At 48.8% G+C, this 23,167-nt stretch overlaps 1 protein-coding gene across 1 annotated transcript; it reads left to right on the plus strand.

Moving 5' to 3' along the window:
• Window positions 1–6,517: 6,517 nt before the first annotated feature.
• On the plus strand, window positions 6,518–9,487 carry CD164L2 (CD164 molecule like 2; the record flags this gene model as incomplete). Its single annotated transcript, XM_080921036.1, has 5 exons — window positions 6,518–6,648; window positions 7,037–7,198; window positions 7,296–7,367; window positions 7,776–7,817; window positions 9,339–9,487. The coding sequence occupies exons 1-5, from the start codon at window positions 6,561–6,563 to the stop codon at window positions 9,485–9,487; spliced, it is 513 nt and encodes a 170-aa protein (XP_080777162.1). The 5' UTR covers window positions 6,518–6,560.
• Window positions 9,488–23,167: the final 13,680 nt, after the last annotated feature.

The raw sequence follows: 23,167 nt of genomic DNA on the forward strand, positions 1-23,167 counted from the left end.
AGGTCTCCAGCAGAAGGTATGGCCCAGATTAAAGGTGTGCACCACCACACCTGGATATGGAGTTTATTTTGTCCCAGGCTGACTTTGAACTCGGAGATCTCCTTGCCTCAGTCTCCTGGGATTAAAGGCATGTACTACCTTGCCTGGGCCTAAGCTTTTCATAGCCACTATGCCTCAAGATCTCCATGCCAAGATCCAGGTCAGAGACTTGTGTCTCCTAGCCTCAAGATCTGGATCACAGGTGAACCTTCCAATTCTGGATTGTAGTTTATTCTAGTTATAGTCAAGCTGATAACCAGGAATAGCCATTACAGGCTGTTTTGGAGTTAACTGATCTGCTGGTAAAAACTGTCCAGCAAGGATCAGGACACATTCCTGTAATCTCAGCATTTGGGAGGTAAAAAGGATCAGAAATTTGGGGGTCATCCTGCATCATGAGAGCCTGTATCAAATGCATGAATACATGAGACGCTGTACCAAAATAAAACTGTCTCATAACTGTAAATCAAGTCTTCAAAGATGCTGTCACTCCAACACTGATCTTTGACTTCTCCATTCTGTTCTCCTACAGCTGTGTGTGTGTGTGTGTGTGTGTGTGTGTTTTGAGACAGAGTTTCAAGACAGGGTTTCTCTGTGTAGCTCTGGCTGTCCTGGAACTCACTCTGTAGACCAGGCTGTCCTTGAACTCAGAGGTCCACCTGCCTCTGCCCAGAGTGCTAGGATTAAAAGTGTGCACCCACACCACCCAGCAGCTATTTTCTTCTTTAAAAAAAAAAAAAAAAAAAAGATTTCTATGCGCTGGGGAGATGGCTCAACAGTTAAGAGCACAGAGGGTTCCTCCGGAGGTCCTGAGTTCAATTCCCAGGAACCACATGGTGGCTCACAACCATCTGTAATGAGATCTGATGCCTTCTTCTGGTGTGTCTGATGACAGCTACAGTGTACTCACATAAATAAATCTTTTTTTTTAAAGGCTTTTTATTTTTACTGTGTGTATGTATGTATTTCTGTGTTGAGTGTACATCATGAATGTACTCACACAGGCCAGAAGATGGGGTCAAATCCCTTAGCATTAGAGTTATATGTGTAGTTGTGAGTTTCCAGAAATGGATGCTGCGTCCTTTAGCAGAGCAGCAAGTGCTCAGAATTGCAGAGCCACTTCTCCAGCACTCACTCCCCATCTCCTGACCCCCAGCTTTTTTTTGAGATCCCCAGTTTATGCAGGCCATATCCTGCAATGTTTTTGGGTTGATTTTTCTTTATAGGATAATTGTAAACTCCACCCAAGCAAGATGTGCCCTCCGCAGTGCCTCCAACACCTCACCACCAAAATAGGTTCTGAATCTAAATATAAAGATGACATCTTGAGTGGTCTTGGACGATTGGGTTAGTTTTCTCCAAGTTTCTGTCTTGGTGACAGTTACCATCCTACAGTGAGGACATTAAAGACCAGTTGTCCCTACTAAAGTAAGCAGATGGTCGTGAACTTCCTTATTTGCATACCGCCATGTTCTTTATGGTGAGGTCGCTCCTCACAGCCAGGGAGGGAGAGTGTGAGAGTATTTCTTTCTTTTTTTTTTTAAATTTACTTTTGATAACACTTCTTTTTTAAAAATATTTATTTGTTTATTATATGTAAGTATGCTGGGTCTGTCTTCAGACACACCAGAAGAGGGCATCAGATCGTATTACAGATGGTTGTGAGCCACCATGTGGTTGCTGGGATTTGAACTCAGGACCTCTGGAAGAACAGTCAGTGCTCTTAACCACCGAGCCATCTCCAGCCTGAGAATATTTCTAACTTGACTACCCTTGGATACTAAGACTAAGGCAGTAGATTTCCACATGTGTGCTCTCTCAGGCACCAAATAGTATGTGCGAAAGAGAGAGACTGAGACACGGAAACAGAGATAAAAACACGAGACATCCTGAGACAGGAGACATCCTGTATCCCAGAGTGGCCTCAGACTTGTGGGATTCCTCCTTGTCTAAGATTATAGGTGTGAGCCACTATGTCTGGCTGGGATCACCTCTCCTCCTCTGCTCTCTCCTTCCTGAGATCTGTTCAGGGGAAGTGCAGCCCTTTCTCAGGCCTTCTTGTCTCTATCTGTCTCCCTATGTCTTCCCGCGTACCAACACGTGCCAATTTTTTCCACCAACAACCCTTCCAAAGCTAAGGGACAGAGCCCACATTTTTATAGAAGCAAAGGGACTTTCCCAAAACCTCACTGCGAGGGGCAGAATTGGACACTGATGCTGTAATCAAGCCCACGGTGCTTGCAGCATCCTCTCCTCAAAAGGGGCTTCTCACTGACAAACTTGCAGTTCCTCATGTGACCACTAGATGGCTATGCGCTTTCCTGCCAGGTGAAACTTTTTTTCTTTGAGACAGAGTCTCAAGCATCCAAGGCTGATGATCTTCCTTCCTTCTTCACCTCCAGAGTGCTGGTGTTACAGACATTCACCACACGTGGTTTTATGTGGTGAAGAGACCAGACCCAGGCTACCCTTCCTGCATGCTAAACAAGCACTCTACCACACACACACACACACACACACACACACACACAGTGGAACATGTAGACCAGGGGAAAATGGGCAGTTAATTATGCATTGGATAGGGCTGGAGAGATGGCTCAGTGGTTAAGAGCACTGATTGCTCTTCCAGATGTTCTGAGTTCAATTCCCAGCAACCACATGGTGGCTCACAACCATCTGTAATGAGAGCTGATGCCCTCTTCTGGTGTGTCTGAAGACAGCTACGGTGTACTCACATAAATAAAATAAGTAAATCTTTTTTAAAAAATATGCATTGGATGCTCACCCTGAAGGGGAGCAGGCACTGGCGTGGAGAATAAGTAGAAGAGATCTTTTCTGCAGAGAGGTTAAGAACTGAGTCACTTTGCAGAGGGAACAGATGAGTTTCCTGGACAGTCTCCCAGGAGGGGAAGGGTGTGAGGACCAGAGAGGGGGCTGGTAAACAGGAAGAGACAAATGAGGGCAGGGGAAGAGCCCGGAGGCATCAGGAGAGACTCAGTGGGTGATGGAGAGCCGTGAGCTAGAAGGCACTAGTGGGGGTTGAGGGGGGTCACAGGGCCTGGGGTGGTTTTGTTTCCAAGGATGGTTCTCAGTGGTGGATTACTTAGCTAGACAGATGGAGCCAAGGGGAAAGAGCTGGAACAAGGGCAAGAAGGGTGACTATGAAGAAATGAGATATGACCGGGAAAACCTGGGACAAGTGAGATACGGCCAGAGTCAGGAATCGGAAGGTCCACACGGGAGTGGGAGGGCAAGTCAGCAGACAAGCTGCCAACTAGTAGAGATGTGCACATCTGTGTGAGGGCCAGCTCAGGGAGGGGCTGTACAGCCAGGGCCCCAGAGACATGGGGGATTAAGTCTGAGGATTTTGTATGGGGGTTCGGAGTTTCTTTTTGTTTTGTTTTGTTTGAGACAGGGTTTCTCTGTGTGGCCCAGGTAGTCCTGGAACTTGTTCTGTAGATCAGTCTGGCCTTGAACTCACAGATTTACCTGCCTCTGCCTCCTGAGTGCTGGGATTAAAGGCCTTTGCCAACACCGGCCCTGTTGAGTCTGAGGATTTTAACTGGGGGGTAAGTGCTGGGGGAGAACAGAACACTGAGCTCCAACCCGGGTGTTTGGCAGTGAGGAGTGCAGAAACTGGGGCTTTCCTGTGCGGAGGACAGGAAAGAGAGGCCTAGGAGTACTTAGGTGGAGGTACACAGGAAACAGCCCCCCGCCCCCACTCAGTCCCAGCTGAGGTGTAATTTCCCCTGAGCAGCTGCCAACTGAAGATGATAGCTCATGCTATGGAGCAGTTGTGGACATTAACTGAGTAACTCTGATTAGAAAGTGGTTTGCATCTTGATGGTTGGAGGGGGGTACTGAGGACTGGAAAGATGGCTCAGTGGTTAAGAGCAGTGGTTACTCTTCCTGAGGACTCAGAATTAATTCCCAACACCCACACAGAGGCTCACACCCTTTCTAAATCTTTTTGTTGCTGTTTTGAAACAGGATTTCTCTATTTCTATTTGGCTGTCTTGGAACTCTCTATGTAGATCAGGCTGGCCCCTGGCTTACAGAGATCTGTGTTCTTCCCACATACTTGGTTTAAAGGCATGTGTCACCATACCCAGCTAACTTTATGACTGAGTTCTAGGGCTGGAGAGATGGCTCAGTGGTTAAGAGCACTGACTGCTCTTCCAGAGGTCCTGAGTTCAAATCCCACCAACCACGTGGTGGCTCACAACCATCTGTAATAAAATCTGATGCCCTCTTCTGGTATGTCTGAAGACAGCTACAATGTACTTATATATAATAAATACATAAATCTTAAAAAAAATAACTGAGTTCTAGGGGGCCCAATACCCTCTTCTGGCCTCTGAGAGCAGAAGGTGCACACATGGTGCACAGACACAGATGCAGACTTAATCTTGTACCCCTGAAACAAAGTATCCCTGAAACAAAGTATCCCTGAAACAAAGTAACTTTAAAATTTGTAATTGAAAGGGGGTTATTGATTGTTAAAGCTGTTTTTCTTTTTATATGATTTATTTTTATGTATATAAATAAGTACATTGTAGCTCTCTTTAGACATACCAGAGAGAGTGTTGAATTCCTTTACAGATGATTGTGAGCCACCATGTGGTTGCTGGGAATTGAACTCAGGACCTTTGGAAGAGCAGTCAGTGCTCTTAACCATTGAGCCATCTCTCCAGCCCTGTTTTTCAGTTCTAGGTGTGTTGGCTGTAGTGCCAGGACTGATGTGGAGATGGAGATTAGAGATGTGTCGATAACTGTTGCTATAAGGTTCAAATTCAGAGCCACGCAGTGCTAAAAGCAAGTTCTTTATCACTGAGCTACATCTCCAGCCCTCACCCCTCCTTTTTTTTTTGGAATAGCAGGGGAAAGGGTCTCATTGATATAGCCCAAGTTGGCTTAAAACCTACAATCCTCCTGCCCCAGCCTCCCATGTGCTGGGTGACAGATAATTGCTCCTTTGGTGACCTTTCTAATTTTTTTAATGTATATGAGTGGATATTTCACCTGAATATATGTCTGTGCACCACTGTCATTCATGCCTGGTGTCTGTGGAGGCCAGAGGACAGTGACCACTGGATCTCCTGGAACTAGAGTTACAGGTATTTGTGGGCCACCATGTGGCCCTAAAATCAAACCTAGATTTGGAAGGGCAGCTGGTGCTCTTCATTACTAAGTCATCTCTCCAGCCCCTCAACCCCTACTCCTTTGTTGTTTTGAGGCAAGATATCTCTTCATCCTGGCTATCCAGGAACTTTCTGTGTAGATTAGCTGTCCCCCAATTCACAGAGATCTGACTACTTCTGTCTCTGGAGTGCTGGGATTAAAGGCATGTGTCACAAATGACAGGTTAATGTCTCCTCCCCCTTCCCAGTTTTATGGCAGAGGTTCTTTAGCCTAGGTTGGCTCTGCAGCAAAAGACAATCTGGAACTGCTGATTATTCTGTTTCTAGCACCTGAGTGCTTGGGACTGCATGCACAGCCTACCAGCCTGGTTTAGGCAGTGCTAATGGTCAAGCCTAGGCCTTTAGGCATGCTAGCCAAGCATTCTACCAAACAAACCACATACTGGCCTTACTTACTGGCTTTTAAGTGGGACCTGACAGCAAAAAGAGAGCCAAGATTATCACAGGAGAGGACGGACTAAGGCTCAGAACCAAAGGGCCACTTATGACCCAGAGATGTGACGAGCTGGAGGCAGAACAGGACATAGTGTTCCCATGGCTGGGAAGAGCCAGCCAAAGTCGAGGGGTAGCAGAGTCAATGGCCCAGCCTTCAACAGACCAGAGTGTGTATATTATGTGGTGTAGTCGGAATCAAGTCCAAAATTTATCACTGTGGGTTCAGACTGCTCACTCTCCTTTCTGGAACCTCACCTGTGAGACAGGGTTAAAAACAGTCTCTAGAGGCTGGAGAGATGGCTCAGTGATTAAGAGCACACTGACTGCTCTTCCAGAGGTCCTGAGTTCAATTCCCAGCAACCTCATGGTGCCTCACAACCATCTGTAATGAGATCTGATGCCCTCTTCTGGTGTGTCTGACAGCTACAGTGTACTCATATATAAAATGAATAAATAAATCTTAAAAAATATAAAACAATCTCTAGGACTTAGAGTGGGTTCTCAATCTCCCTAAACACTGGGAATCTTTAATACAGTTCATCTTGTGGTGTAAATAGTTTTTTGAGATAGAGGTTTACCTAAGGGGTCACGATTCATAAGTTCAGAATCAGTAGGTGACACCCCCTTTGTTTAGGCCCCGCCTTAAATCGCAGAACACAGCCACGCCTCTTGGCCTCTCTTCTCTGGCTCTACCACAACAGAGCCAAGCTCTACCTGGACCCTCCCAGCGGTCCAACCCACTAGCCACACCCACAAGACAACCACGCTCCAGTCTGACCACGCCCCCGTTGCCCAGGTCTGGCTCTGGCTAGCTGGGCGATTAGAGTCAAGAAAGACCGCGCCACCCCAGCTGTCCGCCGACCCCCAGTCCCGGCCCCTGCGCCCATGGCCGCACCCGGACCCCGCGCCTTGCGTGCTGCTCTCTGCAGCGGTTGTTGTTGCCTCCTCCTGTGTGCCCAGCTGGTTCTAGCTGGTAATGCTGAGCAGGATCTGACCAGGGGTCCAGGCCGGTGGAACCTGTAGCTTACTTTAGCTTCTTGTTTCAGCACCTCGAGGCTTGTGGGAGGGAATGTTTTCGACCTCTGCAAGACTCCAGGGCTGTGTTAAGATCGTAGTGCATATTTATAGGTTCCAGGGGTGGGGGACTAGGAGACTTAGGTGAGTGTGAAGGAGGTCACCTCTGGGAACTTCAGGATTATGTAAGGAAAGAGGCTGGAGGTTGGCGGAGCAGATCGCTTAGTGTAGCCAGGGCCTGGGGAAGCTGCAGACCTGTGCAGAGGTTCGAGTCCTAGTAGGAGAGGTATTGCAGCTTGGCGCCTCGCTCTCTGCTGCTCTCTTCCCATTTGCACCCCGACTCACAGGTAAAGGAGCTCGTGGCTTTGGACGGGGAGCCCTGCTCCGCCTGAAGGTCTGGTCTACTGCACAAGAGGGCTGCAAACATCTGGAACACTGTGAGCACTGTGTGGACAGAGCCCACAACTTCTCTGTTTGTGTCTGGCAGCAGTGTGGGCCAGAGGAGCCAGGTATGTAGTTGAGACCTCCCTGGGAGCATCCTCTTGTCTATACACTGCCACCCCCAACTTTCTCCCCAAACCTCTGCTCTGTTCCTTCTCCCTCCAGGACACTGTGTGGCCCAAGCTGAGGTGGTCAAGGAGGGTTGCTTTCTGTATAACCGCTCAGAGTCATGCCCAGGTAAGCTAAGCCTACACGAAGGGAGGGGAGTGAGGTGTCCCCAGCCACAGTCTCTCAGGAGGTAGACTGCACCGATGAACCGCTGGCTCCTTGTCCAGGAATCATGCCCTGGCTGGTATCTTAGCTTATAATTTGGTCCAGTGTGCTCAGGAGCTTGTGGGAGCTAGCACCTCCTCTGAAGCAAAGCACAGTGAGGTTGGAATGGAGGGGTTTTTCCCCAAGCAAGTGGGCAATCAAGTTAGAGGTGAGCCTTGGGTATAGAGCACAGCTAGGGAAGGAGATGGGGTAACAAGGCTTGATTGGGGCAGGGGTGTAATCTGAACAGTAAGTGGGTCCAGCTACTGGCCCAGGCTTGGAGATCATGATAGGAAGGAGAGGTGTTTTATTGTGGGTTCACTGTCTCCTCAGCTTCTCATCATTCTACCGAGGAGCCGAAGACAAGCACCACAGGTAAGGTTCTCCCCAGGGAATGTGGCAGGACAGCTGCAGAAGGGAAAGGCACGGGTACTAACACACATGCCCCATGACCTCAGCCCTCAGTTCCCTCCCAGTGTGTTTCACACCTGTAAGATGGGTTGGGCAGATACTTGCCCCACGGCACCATGAGGACTCACGAGGCTGTGGAAGGCCCAGCTAAGCATCTGACACAGTGAAAGCCATCAGGAAAGGACAGCTTCCCTCCCCACGGGCTCTGGGAACTCAGGGTGACCCCCTCCAGGTCTGTGCTTAGAGCTGGGGAGGTGTGGCTCCCGTTGCTAAGAGATGCCCTCATTGACCACCTGCTGCAAGCTGAGGTCTCCAAAGTGGCTTCCCAGCAGAGCTGGGAAGGAACCCCATCTGCCTTTAGGTCCCCGCACTCCCGCTCCGTGGCCTGGAGGTCACTAGACTCAGCCAGGATGGCTGAAGAGGCTCTTGGTTAATTAAAGCCGGAAACTGATCTTAAGGAATAAATTATTGATGGTTCAGCTCCCTCGGCCTGAGCCCCAGATCTGCTGTGCCCAGCTCACGTCTTCCCTTTCCGTCCTCTTCCCCAGCATCCTCTTGGCTTCAGCTAGCACAGCCATCCTTCCCATTTCCTGTTCTTAGACTCTGCACCCTCCGTGTCCTCTGGAAAGGAAACCCTGTTCCCAGTTGGACCCCTTGTCCATTGTCCCAGAATGGTCTTCCGCTCCCCTGTGTTTTCTTGTCCTGGGCACCTGGCCCAGGGCCTGAAATCAAATCCCCGGTCAGAATTGATGGGTAATGTGGTACAGCTGGTAACCACCGAGGCCTAGACTATTGACTGCAATGCTGTGACCCTGCCCTACAAAGGGGGAAGGGCAGAGGGGAAGGGCAGGCAGCCAGCCAGGTCTGACCCATACTGTAGTCTTCACTTGCTGGCTCAACAGGGTGCTGGCTTTTCCTCTGGTCCTTCCTTTCTTGGTGAAGATTCCAAGTTTAGAAGTCCAAAGGCCTGAGCTATTTCATCTGTGCTGCAAGCCTTAGTTGGAAGGGGGTCCTTCCTCTACTAAGCTGGTGAGGGACAGAGAGGGTGCAGGAGCACTTGGTCAGGTCACTGTTGGTGCCATGTAACCAGGAGGCCCAGAGAGGGTGTGTGTGTGTGTGACTTAAAGCTATGGAGTAACTCAGGAACAAGGTCCACCTTCCGAAGCCTCAGCCATCCCTTCTGCCAGCATCAGGGCTTGAAGGGCCTGAAAAACACTGCTCTCTCTCTCTCTCTCTCTCTCTCTGTGTGTGTGTGTGTGTGTGTGTGTGTGTGTGTGTTACTGTAGGGATTGAACCCGAGGCCTCACTAGACAAACTAAGCAAGGGCTTCACCACTTAGCTGCATTCCTCAGCCCCCAGCTGGACTTCGGAGCATGGTAGAGCCTAGACCCCATCTTGAGGGCTGAAAGCCTCAAGGTATCAGTTGTGGGTTGACTCTGGGATCTTGGTGGCCTATTGTAATCTCCACTCTATCTCATTCTACAGAGAGTCCCCCCATACCTGAAGACCACAGCCCAGGTTTTGATGGAGCTAGCTTCATTGGGGGCATCGTGCTGGTACTGAGCCTGCAAGCAACAGCTTTCTTTGTGCTGCGTTTCCTCAAGACCAAGGACAGCACTTACCAGACACTGTGAGTACATGGCCAGCCTCACAGTCTGGCTGCCTCCCCTACACCTCCTGCCTGGCAACTGTCTTCCATGGGTGTGGTCCTAAGTACTGTGACTCCTCTCCAACATTTCCCCACGCCCATAAAAGCCATGCCTCCTCTTTCTCTGTCTGAAGTTATCCCTGCCAAATGTTGGCTGGGACCTGGTCTCAGCCCTCAGAGTCCAGCTGAGCCTTTGTGTCTTTTGTCCCCTCATGCTGCCATCAGGGAAGAGAACCAGTAGGTGACAGCTCCAGGCCAGTCCTCAGCCCGCTGCAGCCCTGGGCAGCAGCTAGGGCCCGTGTGTACACTGTGGTTTTCTCTGAGGAAGGGGCTGGGCGAGGCTTCTGTGTGCCTGCTGTGTGTGCTGTGGGGCCAGTTGTGCAGCCTGCATTTACATGTCTACTCTTCCAGCTGTGCCTGCTCCCTGGAAAGTGGGGTTGGGGGGTCCTCGCCTCTGAGTGTTCTCTCTGTCTGGCCTCCACAGAATCTGATCCCAGTGGTCCTGGCTCCACCTTGAAGGGACAGAGGACTCAGAGGCTACCCTCTTAGTTGCCTCATGGGCACTGGGGGTGGGACAAACTTTGGCCACCAGTTTCTGGTCCCTGTAGGCACAGGGCATCAAGCAGGCTTAGTGCTGATGGCTGACATTTCCTGTCCTGGGTCTGGCACCCGCAGCTGAGAGCATCCTTCAACTGCCTCACGACTCCTCCAGCCAGCTGGGACCCCTAAACTGCTGCCTCTTCCCACCAACCCACTCTGGGGTCTACCCTCAAATAAAGGATCCGTTTCCACCCCATGATTCCTGACCTGTGTCTTGGGCTGTGTGAATTGGATGAGGTGAGGGAGGAATTTCTGTCTAGTGTTGCTGTGCCCCCCCCTTTAAAATATTTTCAAGCTGGGGGACGGCAGCAAGATGGCCCAGTAGGTAAAGGGACTTACTGTGAAATCCTGACAACCTTGAGTCCCATCGCCAGCCAGAACCACACGTGGATGTACCACAGCTCCAAACAAATATTAAAATTATCTTCATTTTAAAAAGATATTTTAGAAGGGTCGGGATTTATCTCAATGGTAGAGCATTTGCCTATCAAGCTCAAGGCCCTGGGTTCAGTCCTCAGCTCCGAAAGAAAGAGAAAGATATTTTAGGGATTGGGACTCTGAAGTTAAGGTCATGCACTGCTCTGGGAAAGGACCCTAGTTTAATAGCTAACACTCACGTTGGACAGCTTACAGCCACGTATAACTCCACTCCAGGGCGATCACACACTTACAGTCTCTGCAGGCATGTGCCTTCATGTGTTTCTACCTGGACACATACATGCACATAATTAAAAATATAAATATATCTTTTCTTAAAGATATTTTCAGGGCCTGGAGAGATGGTTCAGTGGTTAAGAGCACTGACTGCTCTTCCAGAGGTCTTGAGTTCAAATCCCAGCAACCACATGGTGGCTCACAACCATCTGTAATGGGATCTGATGTCCTCTTGTGGTGTGTCTGAAACAGCTAGTGTACTCACATAAAATGAAGAAATCTTTAAAATGTAAAAAAATATACATGCATAGATATTTTTAAGCTAGGCCTTGGGAGTCAGATTTGGGGGTGTGTATCTAGCACTCAGGATCAAGAGGTGTTCAAGGCCAGCCACAGGTACATAGCAAGTTCTAGGATATCCTTGACTACAGAAGGCTCTGCCTCAATTAAAAAAAATATTTTTAAGCCACACTCTGTGGTGGGTGCGTGCTTGTATGTGTGGTGTGTGTGTGTGGTGTGTGTGTATGTGTGGTGTGTGTGTGTGTGGTGTATGTGGTATGTGTGTGTATGTGGTGTGTGTGTGGTATCTGTGGGTGTGCATGTATGTGGTATGTATGTGTGTGTGGTGTGTGTGTGTGGTGTGTGTGTGTGTGGTGTATGTATATGTGGTATGTGTGTGTGTGTATGTAGTGTGTGTGTGTATGGTGTGTGTGGTATGTATGTGTGTGTGTGGTGTGTGTGTATGTGTGGTGTGTGTGTGGTGTATGTGTATGTGATGTGTGTGTATGTGGTGTGTGTGGTGTGTGTGTGGTGTGTGTGTAGTATGTGTGTGTAGCATTGTGGTGTGTGTGGTGTGTGTATGTGTGGTGTGTGTGTGGTATATGTGTATGTGGTGTGTATGGTGTGTATGTGGTGTATGTGGTGTGTGTGTATGTGGTGTGTGTGGTGTGTGTGTGGTATGTGTGTGAGTGTGTGTGTATATGGTATGTATGTCTGTGTGGTGTGTGTGGTGTGTGTGTGTGGTGTGTGTGTGTGGTGTGTGTGTGTGTGTGGTGTGTGTGTGTGTATGTGTGGTATGTGTGTATGTGGTGTGTGTGGTATGTGTGTGTGTATGTGTGTATGGTATGTATGTGTGTATGTGGTGTGTGTGGTATGTGTGTGTAGCATGTGTGGTGTGTGTATGTATAGCATATGAGTGTTTGTCTCTGCTGGGAAGCCACTTTGGAGACCTCAGCTTGCAGCAGGTGGTCAATGAGGGCATCTCTTAGCAACGGGAGCCACACCTCCCCAGCTCTAAGCACAGACCTGGAGGGGGTCACCCTGAGTTCCCAGAGCCCATTCCTGATGGCTTTCACTGTGTCAGATGCTTAGCTGGGCCTTCCACAGCCTCGTGAGTCCTCATGGTGCCATGGGGCAAGTATCTGCCTAACCCATCTTACAGGTGTGAAACACACTGGGAGGGAACTGAGGGCTGAGGCCATGGGGCATGGGTGTTAGTGCACATGAGAGTGCAGGAGCCACAGAGGATTCTGGGTGTCCCTTTACTGTTTCCTTCTTACTGCTGTGAGTCAGGTTCTTTCACTGAACTGGAAGCTTGACATTTTGGCTAGCTAGTTAGCCAGATACCTCCTGGAGCCCGCCTCTGTCTGCACACTCCTGCCCTAGGATACCTCAGCCATTCCTTGCTTTTGACATGGCTGCTGGAGATTCAAACTCAGGGCCTTACGTTACACAGCAATGGCTCTTACCCACTGAGTCACCTCCCCAGCCCTTGAGGAAGAATACAGACACACTCAGCTGCTGGAGAGGCTGGGCTGCTATTGGAGTCTAAGATTCCTGACTCTAGCGTGAGCAGAACATCAGGATTCCCTTCTGGAAGCTTCTGCTGCCCTTAAAATTAAGCCTCTGCCCCAAGGCCGGGGGAGGGGTGTGGCTCTTGAGACTCTGGCAGGCAGGAGACCTCTCTGACTGGGGACAGTCCCCCTGGCACTGTATTTGCTGCCAAATCTGTATTTGGGTCTTATTTAGAACATTCTGTCCCCGCTGTGCTAGGAGACTGCAAACTCAGCCAGTGCCAACCCAAGCAAGGAATTTCACAGCTCTGGGCCTCAGTGTCCTTATCTATAAAGTGGGGACAGCACTTGGGTTAGATGTGGAAAGGCTCAGAGCAGGTGGAAGTGACCCATTTCTCTCCAGAGCAGCTGGCACGCCCCCAGGAATGCAGTGGTCTCTGGCTTCCCATCCCGTGCTCCCAAGGGGGGCCTCCGGCTGCTACCTGGCCTTGGGGTTTATCTGCCCACATATGGCGTCATCAGCCACATGTCAGGCTGCTCTCCCTGCTGCAGTCTGTGCAAGGTCCCCTCCATCCGCTCAGGCATCAGTAGCTGTCGGGATCTCGAGTTTCCAGGCATCCGGTTTTCTCCTTTCTCTAAACCTTCCCACCATGCTTCCTCCTGCCACGCCACCCTTGCCTGAGCTCACACTGCACATTTGCTTTCCCATGCCTGCCTCAATGATCAAAGTCTGTCTTTCCCTTTAAAAGCAGCAAATGTCTCTGTTTGGAAAGAAAGGACTAGATGTTTACGGTAAGAATGAGAGAAGCTGCGGAGAGGACTCTGTGGTTAAGACTTTTTACTGCTCTTGCAGAGGACCTGTTTGGTTCCCAACACCCACATGGGGGGGCTCAGAAGCCACCTGTAATTCTAGCTCTAGGGAATGCTCTGCTCTAAACCCCGTAGGTACCGTCCCTCACGTACACATATACACATATGCACATAAAAATGAAAAATAGGGCACTGGAGAGATGGCTCAGTGGTTAAGGGCACTGGCTACTCTTCCAGAGGTCCCAGGTTCAAATCCCAGCACCCCCACGGCAGCTCACAACCATCTGTAACTCTAAGATCTAACACTTTCACATAGACATGCATTCAGGCAAAACCACCAATGCACATAAAATAAAGTAAACTAAAAGTTTAAAAAGATTTAAATAAAAAAATCTTCTTTTGTTTGTTTTCAGACAGGCTCTCTCTGTGGAGCCCTGGCTGGCATGGAACTCACTATGTAGACCAGGCTAGCCTCAAATTCCTCTGCCTCGTGATCCTCCCTCCATCTTTCCAAGCCGCACAGGTGGTACATAGAACGTCCTGGCTGGCGCTCTCAAGGTCATCTGCAAGGCTGAAGGCCCTTCTGAGGCCACGCTCCAAACTCACCATCTGGTTTCTAACCGTGGTAATGAAGCATGGCCACGCTGGCAAATTGAAAATCATTGATGACCACAGAGCTGGGAGCACTGCTGTCAGTCACACAGGTGGATGAGGCAGCGTGGAGGAGGGCGTCCCAGACACGGTGTACAGCTGATAGCTGGAGAGAGGAGGCAGAGCAGTCTGCCTCCATCCCTCCATGTGGTTTCATTGTAACTGACCACTTCAGCTGCCGTCATGGACAATGCCAAAGCCAGATGAAAACACACAGTGAGAAGAATGCCAGATAGCATGCCTTGATGCTAGGTGGGGCTGGGTGTGGTTGCCCGAGTCTATAATACAGGCAGAAGGTCAGGAGTTCAAGTCCAGCCTTGGCTACATGAGACCTTGTCTTATTAGTAGGTAATTCTTTGTAGTAGTAGTAGTAATAGTAGTTAGTAGTAGTAGTAGTAGTAGTAGTAGTAGTAGTAGTAGTAGTAGTAGTAGTAAATAATTAGGGGCCAGTAAGATGATTTCAATCACTAGGATTCCTATGGTTGCCCTCTGACCTTCACACATAAGATATAGCACAAACACACACACATATACTCACAAAGAAATAAATGTGGGCTGGAGAGATGGCTCAGTGGTTAAGAGCACTGGCTGCTCTTCCAGAGGAAGAGTGCAAAGTGGCACTCTGTCTCAAAAACAAGGCAAACAGCCAGCCAATGGTGGTCTATGCCTTTAATCCCAGCACTTGGCTGGAGGCAGAAGTGGAGGCAGGCAGAGCTCTGTGAGTTCAGGGCCAGCCTGGTCTACAGATAAAGTTCCAGTCAACAATTATATGGAGAAACCCTGTCTTAAAACGAAATAATAAAATACTGTGGTTTGACTGGGAATGGCCCCATAGGTTCATACATTTGAATGCTTGGTCTGCCATTGAAACTGTTGGGGAAGGATTAGTAGGTGTGGCAATGTTGGAGGAGGTGTGTCACGGGAGGTGGGCTTTGAGGTTTCAAAAGCCCAAGCCGCTCCCAGTTAGCTCTTGCTCTTCTGTCTCTTACCAGAGACCAGAGGTGAGTGTTCAGCTACTACTTTGACACCTTGCCTGTGTTCCTGCTGCCATTGTGATCATGGACTCCAACCTCTGGAACCAGGAATTCCCAAATTAAACGCTTTCTTTTATAATCTGCTCTGGTCATGGTGTCTATCACAGCAAATGAAAAGTTAGACTCCTCCCCTTGGCCCCTCCCTGGATATAGCTGCAGTTACCAGTGTATTCCAGACCTTTCTCTGGGGATTTATAACCTATGTACATATGTTTAGCATTTTTATAGTACAAAGTAGGTCTGTGCTGTTCTTTAGTCACTGCTTTCTCACAGATCAGATGCGTCCTGTGACGTGTCCAGATGGTCATAATTTGTTTGCCTGGATCCCATTAATGGCTGCTAGAATCATTTCCATATTGACTCATAAGTAGCTGTGTTCAGACCAATGTGTAGAGCTCTGCACCACTGTAGGAAGGACGGATTCCTAGAGGTGGAACTGTAGAATCCCGGGGCATCCGTCTCAGCGTTCCATACATCTCATAGGCAAACTCTGTCTCTGCTTCCTCTGACACCTCATTGTCCCTCAGCCATTCCCACTCCCCTCTCTCTCTAGGCCTGACACAGGACAGGCCCTCCAAAGGGTTTGCTAAATGAGATCACTCATTTCCTTCCCTTCTCCCCCATCCCTTGATGCTCTCCTCTTAGGCTCAGGTCTTACCTCTCACAGCTGGATCAGGCCTACTGCCTCTAGGCACCCTGACCACCCACTGGATTTGCTTATGGTAACAGCCATTTCCAAAGCTCCAGGGGACTCAAATTGGAACAAGAAGCCACTTTGATGGTGATTCTTTCTCTGGGTGGGGTGGAGATTCTTGCACAGGGTTTGGATGCAAGTTCTGTGGCCCTGGTCCTGTGGTACAGCAAAAGTATGGCTACCTCTGAGGCTCATGTTTTTGTTTTAAAGACTTATTTTATTTATGAGTACACCATTGCTGTCTTCAGACACACCAGAAGAGGGCATCAGATTCCATTACAGATGGTTGTGAGCCATGTGGATGCTGGGAATTGAACTCAGGACCTCTGGAAGAGCCGACAGTGTTCTTAACCACTGAGCCATCTCTCCAGCCCGAGGCTTATGTTTTTGTTTCCTTTTGTTTCTGAGACAGGGCTTCACTATGTAGCTATGGCTGGCCCTGGCCTAGAACTCACTTGGTAAACTGGGCTGGCCTCAGAGATTCACAGAGGTCTGCGTGCCTCTGTGCCTCACCAGTGCTGGGATTGAGGGTTTGCATCACCAAGCCTGACAAGAGCCTCCCTTCTCTCTTGTTCATATATATGTACACATGTGTGTGCATGTGCAAATGCTGGGATTAAAGCAAAGGACTCATGAATGCCAAGCACGTGCTCTATAATCAAATTGCCTCCGGGGCTGGAGAGATGGCTCAGTGGTTAAGAGCACTGGCTACTCCTCCAGAGGTCCTGAGTTCAACTCCCAGCAACTCCATATTAGCTCACAAACATGGATCTGATGTGATCTGATGCCCTCTTCTGTCATGCAGGCATACATGCAAATAGAGTGCTCATCTACATAAATAAATAAATCTTTAAAAAAACAACCCACTGTACTATTTAGCCAGTGCTTTATAGCAGGACCCATGATTAGTAGTGGAGTAGGAGAGTCTCAGGAGATGAAAAAGTCAGTAAAGTGCTTGCTGTGTGAACATAAAGACCTGAGTCTGGATCCTCTGCTCCCACATGAAAGGCAAGTGTGCCCCGACCAATGGTGTGAACACCTTTCATCCCAGCACTCAGGAGGCAGAGAGCAAGCAGATCTCTGTGAGTTCAAGGCCAGTCTGATCTACACAGGGAGTTTTACGTCAGCTAGGGCTATGTAATGGAGACCATGTTTCAAAAATAACTTAATAAATGAAATGAATAAAATGTGTTTTAAGTCGTGTAGAGGGTGACCAAGGGAGTCATCCAACACTCATCTCTAGCCTCTGCATCATCATGAGTGAACACACACACACACACACACACACACACTTGAATGCAACCCATAAATGGTGGCTACTATTAATAGTGTTCACAAGGACCACATGGTAGAGACAGCAACAGGGCTGGACCTTTACTAGAGGCAGAGCTACACAGGGCCATAGCAATTCTGGGGTCTGAGGGAGGAAATGCCCAACCCCTTCTGGCTTCAGTTTAGGTGGTGTGTCCCTGGGAGACAATGGGGAGGTCTTGCTTCAAGTTATTGTCTCCACAGCCTGACCCATCTATGCTGGCATCCCCCCTCTACTTATTATGGGCCCTACTCTTTTAACTGCTCCTATTTGAAGGGCTGCCTGGCTGAGGGCCCAGGGTGTTACCCTAAGTAGGGTCCTACAAATGCTCAGCAATCAACCACTCCTCATTCTCTCTTCATCCAAAGGCAAGAGTTTAATAATCTGGCTTTTCATGAAAATTCATGGAAATAGGATGTAAATATCACAGCATATATAAATAAGCTGTAAATAACACAGAACCTCACCATCTCAGGACGACCTGATATCTAGAATCTGGGAAGTAGAAGGAGTTACAGAGGAGTCTGGAGGAGCCCCCAAGAAGTCCTAGAGAGAAGGATCTATAGGGTCCCAAGTTAAGGGATGCTAGGGATCTGGCAGAAAGGGCTCTTGGGATAACCTGCAGAGAATGGGTGTGGTTGTCTGAATAAGAATGGACCTCTTAGGTTCATGTATTTAAATGCTTAGTCATTAAGGAGTGACACTATTTAGGAAGGATTAGGAGGTGTGGCCCTTATTAGAGGAGGTGTGTCACTGGGGGATGGGCTCTGAAGTTTCAAAAACCCATCATCACAAGCTCAGAATGCCTCTTTGTTCCTCTCTGTGTGCCTTTGTGTGTGTGTTTCTGCCTTCGGATTGGGATGTAGCTTTAAACTACTTCTCCAGCAGCATGTCTACAGTCAGGCCATCATGCTATTCTATAAGTTTGAGCACAGCCTGGTCTACAGAGCAGTTCCAGGACAGCCGGGGATACACAGAGAAACCTGTCTCAAACAAACAAACAAACAAAGAGGTAGCTGTGGTCATTGTATTTCCTCCCAGCAGTAGAACACTAAGATGCTGGGATGCAGGTGCTGAGTATCGACACGGAGACGTGGGAACGACCTCTGCACCGGGCTCCAAATGGGAGATGGCCCGGTATCCTGGGATGTGCCAGGAGGATTGTATTGTTCATGTTTTACTGCAGAGGGCTGTGAGGCTCAGAAAGGCACAATTGCTTATCCCCAATTACAGAGCCAGAAAAGGATACTAATAGGTTAGGACACGAAATTCTGTTTCTCCTCCTCCTCCTTCTTTTCTTCTTCTCCTCCTCCTCTTCCTCCTTCTTCTCCTGTTTTCTTCTCCTCCTCCTCCTCCTCCTCTTCCTCCTTCCTTCTTCTCCTCATTTTTCTCCTCCTCCACCTTCTTCTTTTGTCCTGAGTATAGGCAGGACACAGGACATCTGCCTCTGGAATTCCAGGGCTACCTAGCTCCCCAGGGGAGATGGATCCCAAGAGAGAGCCTGGGGTCTCAGCCTACTCTCTGACTTTGCTTTTTGCACAGACTAGAGCTGGGCCCTCTCAGATACTTAGGGCTGTGAGTAACTTTGGAGGGGCTTGTTGGAAGAAGTGGTAAGAATTTGGAAAGGGGCTGGCTCTGCCCCACTGCTGGCTCATGAAACCTCCCTGAAGATATTCAGACCTCAGAGTCGACACCTGGTTCTTTTTCTCTGGGCAGGACATCAACATACCTGCTCTGGTGCCAAGAGGCTAAGGAGGCCTCCGCGGGAGCAAGGGACTTGGAATTGGGCTAGACTGGGGTGCTGGGAAGGTCCCAGGCATGGAAGCCTCTCTTGGCTCTTTCTAGCACATTCAGTAGCTCCCAGGATCTGAGAGGACTGCTAGGTCTCATACTTGTTTCAGAATCTGGATGGAGGCATTTGGGAAATACCTTGGGGTCTTTCTCAACCCATCTTTCCTCTCCCAGGTCTCAAAAACTCTTCCAGTCTTTTGCAATATGAACACTCCAGGGAATAAGAAAAAGAGGAAACAGGCAAAGCCAGGGTCACTTCTCTCTGCCTCCCTAGGGGGAGCCAAAGTCCACTGAAGCAAAGCGTACCTTACTAGGTGATAGGTGCTACCTCAGCTCCTACAGGACCAGAAGTCTGAGAAGGCTTCACGGAGGGGGTGTTATTTGAAATATTTAAAGGCTCTGTGAGCATTCTCTAGGCACATGAGCTACAGAGCACTTTACAGGTAGAAACAAAGGCAAACAGGAGGAGGTGGGAGGAAGGGTTAAGGAGTCATGAGAGCAAGCTGGGGGTGTCGGGACAGGGTGTTCAGCACCAGCCAAACATGCACCTGGGATCTTTGCAAAGGCCAGTTCATAGAGGACATTGAGTTACCAATATGGGTGGCAAAGGGAGAGCCATGGAAGAATATTAGCCAGGGGCTAGAGAGATGGCTCAGTGGTTAAGAGCACTGACTGCTCTTCCAGAGGTCCTGAGTTCAAATCCCAGCAACCACATGGTGGCTCACAACCATCTGTAATGGGATCTGATGCCCTCTTCTGGTGTGTCTGAGGACAGCTACAGTGTACTTATATAATTAATAAATAAAGATCTTTAAAAAATTAATTTTACAAAAAAAGAAAAGAAAAGGCAACAGGAAAAGGCCAGGAATCCAGCATAGGGCTCTAGGAGCAACAAATATGCTTTAAATATCTCAGTTCTTATCCTGTAGATTAAACAGGTTATTTTCCTGGCTCGTTCCCAGCAATGGAAATAGCATTTTTTTAAAATAAATTATTCCAATCTTCTCAGGAGCTCAGGAGACTTTTGTCATGAGTTGAGTGTCAACAAAAGTTAATGAAGAAATTGAATTTATCAGTATTCACAGGCTAAACTCACTCAGAGGAGTCACATTGGAACTGTAAGTCCCCAGTCCAAAGAGAGGGGAAGGGTCCGTCCAGCCCTCACCACCCCCCCAGCTGCACTTCCCTGGCTTCCCCTGGCCCAGGCCAGTTTGGAGTGGCAGCAAGGGCCGGTGTCCTGCTCTCCACCGGTCTGTGGGTTTCTTCCACTCTTGGCTGTTACAGAGCAGGTTTGGGGAGACAGGAGTCTGAATTCTGGCATAGGGATCAGAATTTGCACTAGCTTACTAAAGAGGGTGAATTCCTAAAAAGAAGGCTGGGCCAAGCCTAATCCCTACCATTGCAGCCTCCTCTTCCTCCCAGTATCTTGGAAGGTCCTGTAGAGTTGACTTCAGTGGCAGCTGCAGCTTTTTGTCATGCTACCTTCTTCCAGTGCTGGGTAAATTCCTAGAGGGCACTGCAGGAGAGTGGACTACAGGGGGGTCCTGGTATAACTTTAATTTAAAAAAAAAAACTTATTTTTTAAAAAAGATTTATTTACTTATTATATATGAGTACACTGTAGCTGTTTTCAGACATACCAGAAGAGGGCATCTGATCCCATTACAAGATGGTTGTGAGCTAGCATGTGACTGCTGGGATTTGAACTCAAGACCTCTGGAAGAGCAAGCAGTCCATGCTCTTAACCACTGAGCCATCTCTCCAGCCCCTTAAACCTTATTTTTATAATGATGGGTTTTAAATGTTTTAGCTTTTTTTTGTAACCCACCATCCACCAGAGGTAGTGGAAAAGAAAGGATATGGTAGAAATGGACTGTTTACAAAGGTTCTTTGGAACAACTCCCGTCTGTGTTGTCTGGAAATGGACGGTCCAGTTCACAAGTCAGCAGCGGCAGCTCCATCCGCTCACAAACACCTCACACATACACCAGCAGTCCAGTTCAGGAGAGTCGGGTTAGCAACAGCTGTGACATGACCTAGCAGTGACAGCCAGGCCTTAGCCTTGTCTGGAGTCAGCAGGAGGGACCCAGAGGGACACCAGGAGTCGTTTTCTGCTGTGCCTCTCAGGGAAGCGAAATCAGCGAAGATAAGAGACCCACAAGCATTGCACAGCTAGTTGCACCAGCAAGCTAAGCTCTGTGTCTGTCACTCCATGGAGTCCTATTGATACCCTTCAAACATCACGTGTCCTTAACATGCCTTGTCTCCGCATGTGCATCCAATCAGCCAGAGTCTTTAGAAGCAACAACAAGGGCTGGAGAGATGGATCAGTGGTTAAGAGCACTGACTGTTCTTCCAGAGGTCCTGAGTTCAAATCCCAGCAACCATGTGGTGGCTCACAGCCATCTGTAGTGGGATCTGATGCCCTCATCTGGAGTGTCTGAAAACAGCTATAGAGTACTCAGATAAAATAAATAAATAAATCTTAAAAAAAAAAAAAAAGAAAGAAAGAAATAAAAGAGAAAAAGAAAATTGTTAGAAGCAACAACAAATTGTAGCCAGAATTTTTTTGGTGCATTTCTCTCTGTGGAGTCCCGACAAGTGGATCTCAATTATGCAGTATAAGGCGGACCAATACATGTGTGTTGTTAGCAAAGAATTCTTCATCACGTGTCCTTTCACGTGTTTGCTTTAGCAGAACCTCTTCTCTCCTGTGTCTGCTTCAGAGTAACATAAGCTCCTTCATGAGTGTCTGCCTTTCACACCTGTATCCACTTTAACAAAACATTCTTTCCTGTGTTTGCCCCAGCAAAACACCACCCAACCCAACTTTTCAAAGAACCCTTAAGTTTCCACTTCACCCTGGGGCAGGGGCAGAGGGAGGCTGGCTGTTCCCAACATTGGCCCAGCACTCATGAATGAGCTCAGGTGACGTCTTCATATCTGTGGGCCTCAGTTTCCTTCTCTGAGAAATGGCTGTCTTGAAACAGGGTGTGGCCAGAAGGAAAGACTTAGGCTCTGGGGAACAGCTTCGGAGTGTAGATGTTATTTATTGTGGGTCTCTGGACAAGTCTTTTCCCAGTCACAGCCTTAGTTTTCCCCTATACAAAATGAGTGGGGGTTGGGGGGCTAGGGGGGGACAAAGTGCAGGGATAAGGCTGTGATCTACTGCTTTGCTGTGCATCAGCATGCTTTGCTCCATGAGAGGAACTGGCAGACTTCTTTCAGAGTGTTAAGAGATAACTGAAAGGGGGAAGTGGTTATGGCGGGTGCCTCTGAGGAGCCCCCTTTCCTGCCCAGGCCCAAGAGGCTCCTCCCAGCTCTTCCTGGCACAGTTGCCCAGGCTGCTTGCTGGGATAGAGAGTAGACAAAGGGCCTAAAGAGAAGCTGGGAACTCTGGAGGGGATTAGACTTGGATCAAACTGGTGGCTTGGAACAAAATAGTCCTGAGTTCAAATCCCACTTCCACTGTTACTAGCTGAATGGCCATAGGCAAACAAATCAACAAAAACTGGCTCCTTGGTGCTGTTGGGGATCTCATGGGGCCTGATAATAGTCACCTTATCATTGATTGGAGGCTGCCTGGGGGTCATATTTGTAAGGGAGTCAGACATGCTGTAGGGTGCCCAGGCGCCTTCCATCCCTCTCTGCAGGGGATTCTCAGCTTTCACAGCGGGAAGACTTTTACCACCTATGATGCAGACCCTTACTCAAGATGGGACAACTGTGCAGTAACTGTCCCTGGTGCTGGGTGGGACAGATCCTGCAATTGAACCAATCTCAAGGGGCACTATGTTGCATATGAGGTCACTGCCCACATGTATGGCATTGACTGGGCCTCAGAAAAAGCGGGTCACCCCTACTGTGGGCTTGCACATGATGCTTTGCTAGAGCCTTCCAATTGTCAGTGTCCTTATCACTCCTTACAGCTTCCTTCCCTTAGCCACCTCATTGCCAACTGCCTCTGCTTCCTGGGCAGTTGAAACTGGCTCCTAGCTTTCCGATATTTTCTTACCAGGGAGGAAACCTATAGAAAACACAACAGGCACACAAGCTTCAGATCTAGTCAAGGAAGAACTTCTAATCAGGAAGGTGAAGGAGTCGGACTTCTCAGGGTTTCTAGCCCTAGAAGGAAGGATACAAGACAATTCCTGAGGGGCATCTAGCAGTGAGATTAGAGATTCAACCATCCACTGGCAATCCTCCTGGGCCCTCAAGCCCAGAGTGGATTCATCTGTGGACAGCTCTCTTGCCCTTTGTTTGCTGGTTGGTTAGTTTTGTGAGTCAGGGTTTCACTGTGTAGCCCTGGCTGTCCTGGAACTTACTC

This window comes from Micromys minutus (assembly GCF_963924665.1).
Source record: "Micromys minutus genome assembly, chromosome: 9".
NCBI classification, from domain to species: Eukaryota; Metazoa; Chordata; class Mammalia; order Rodentia; family Muridae; genus Micromys; species Micromys minutus.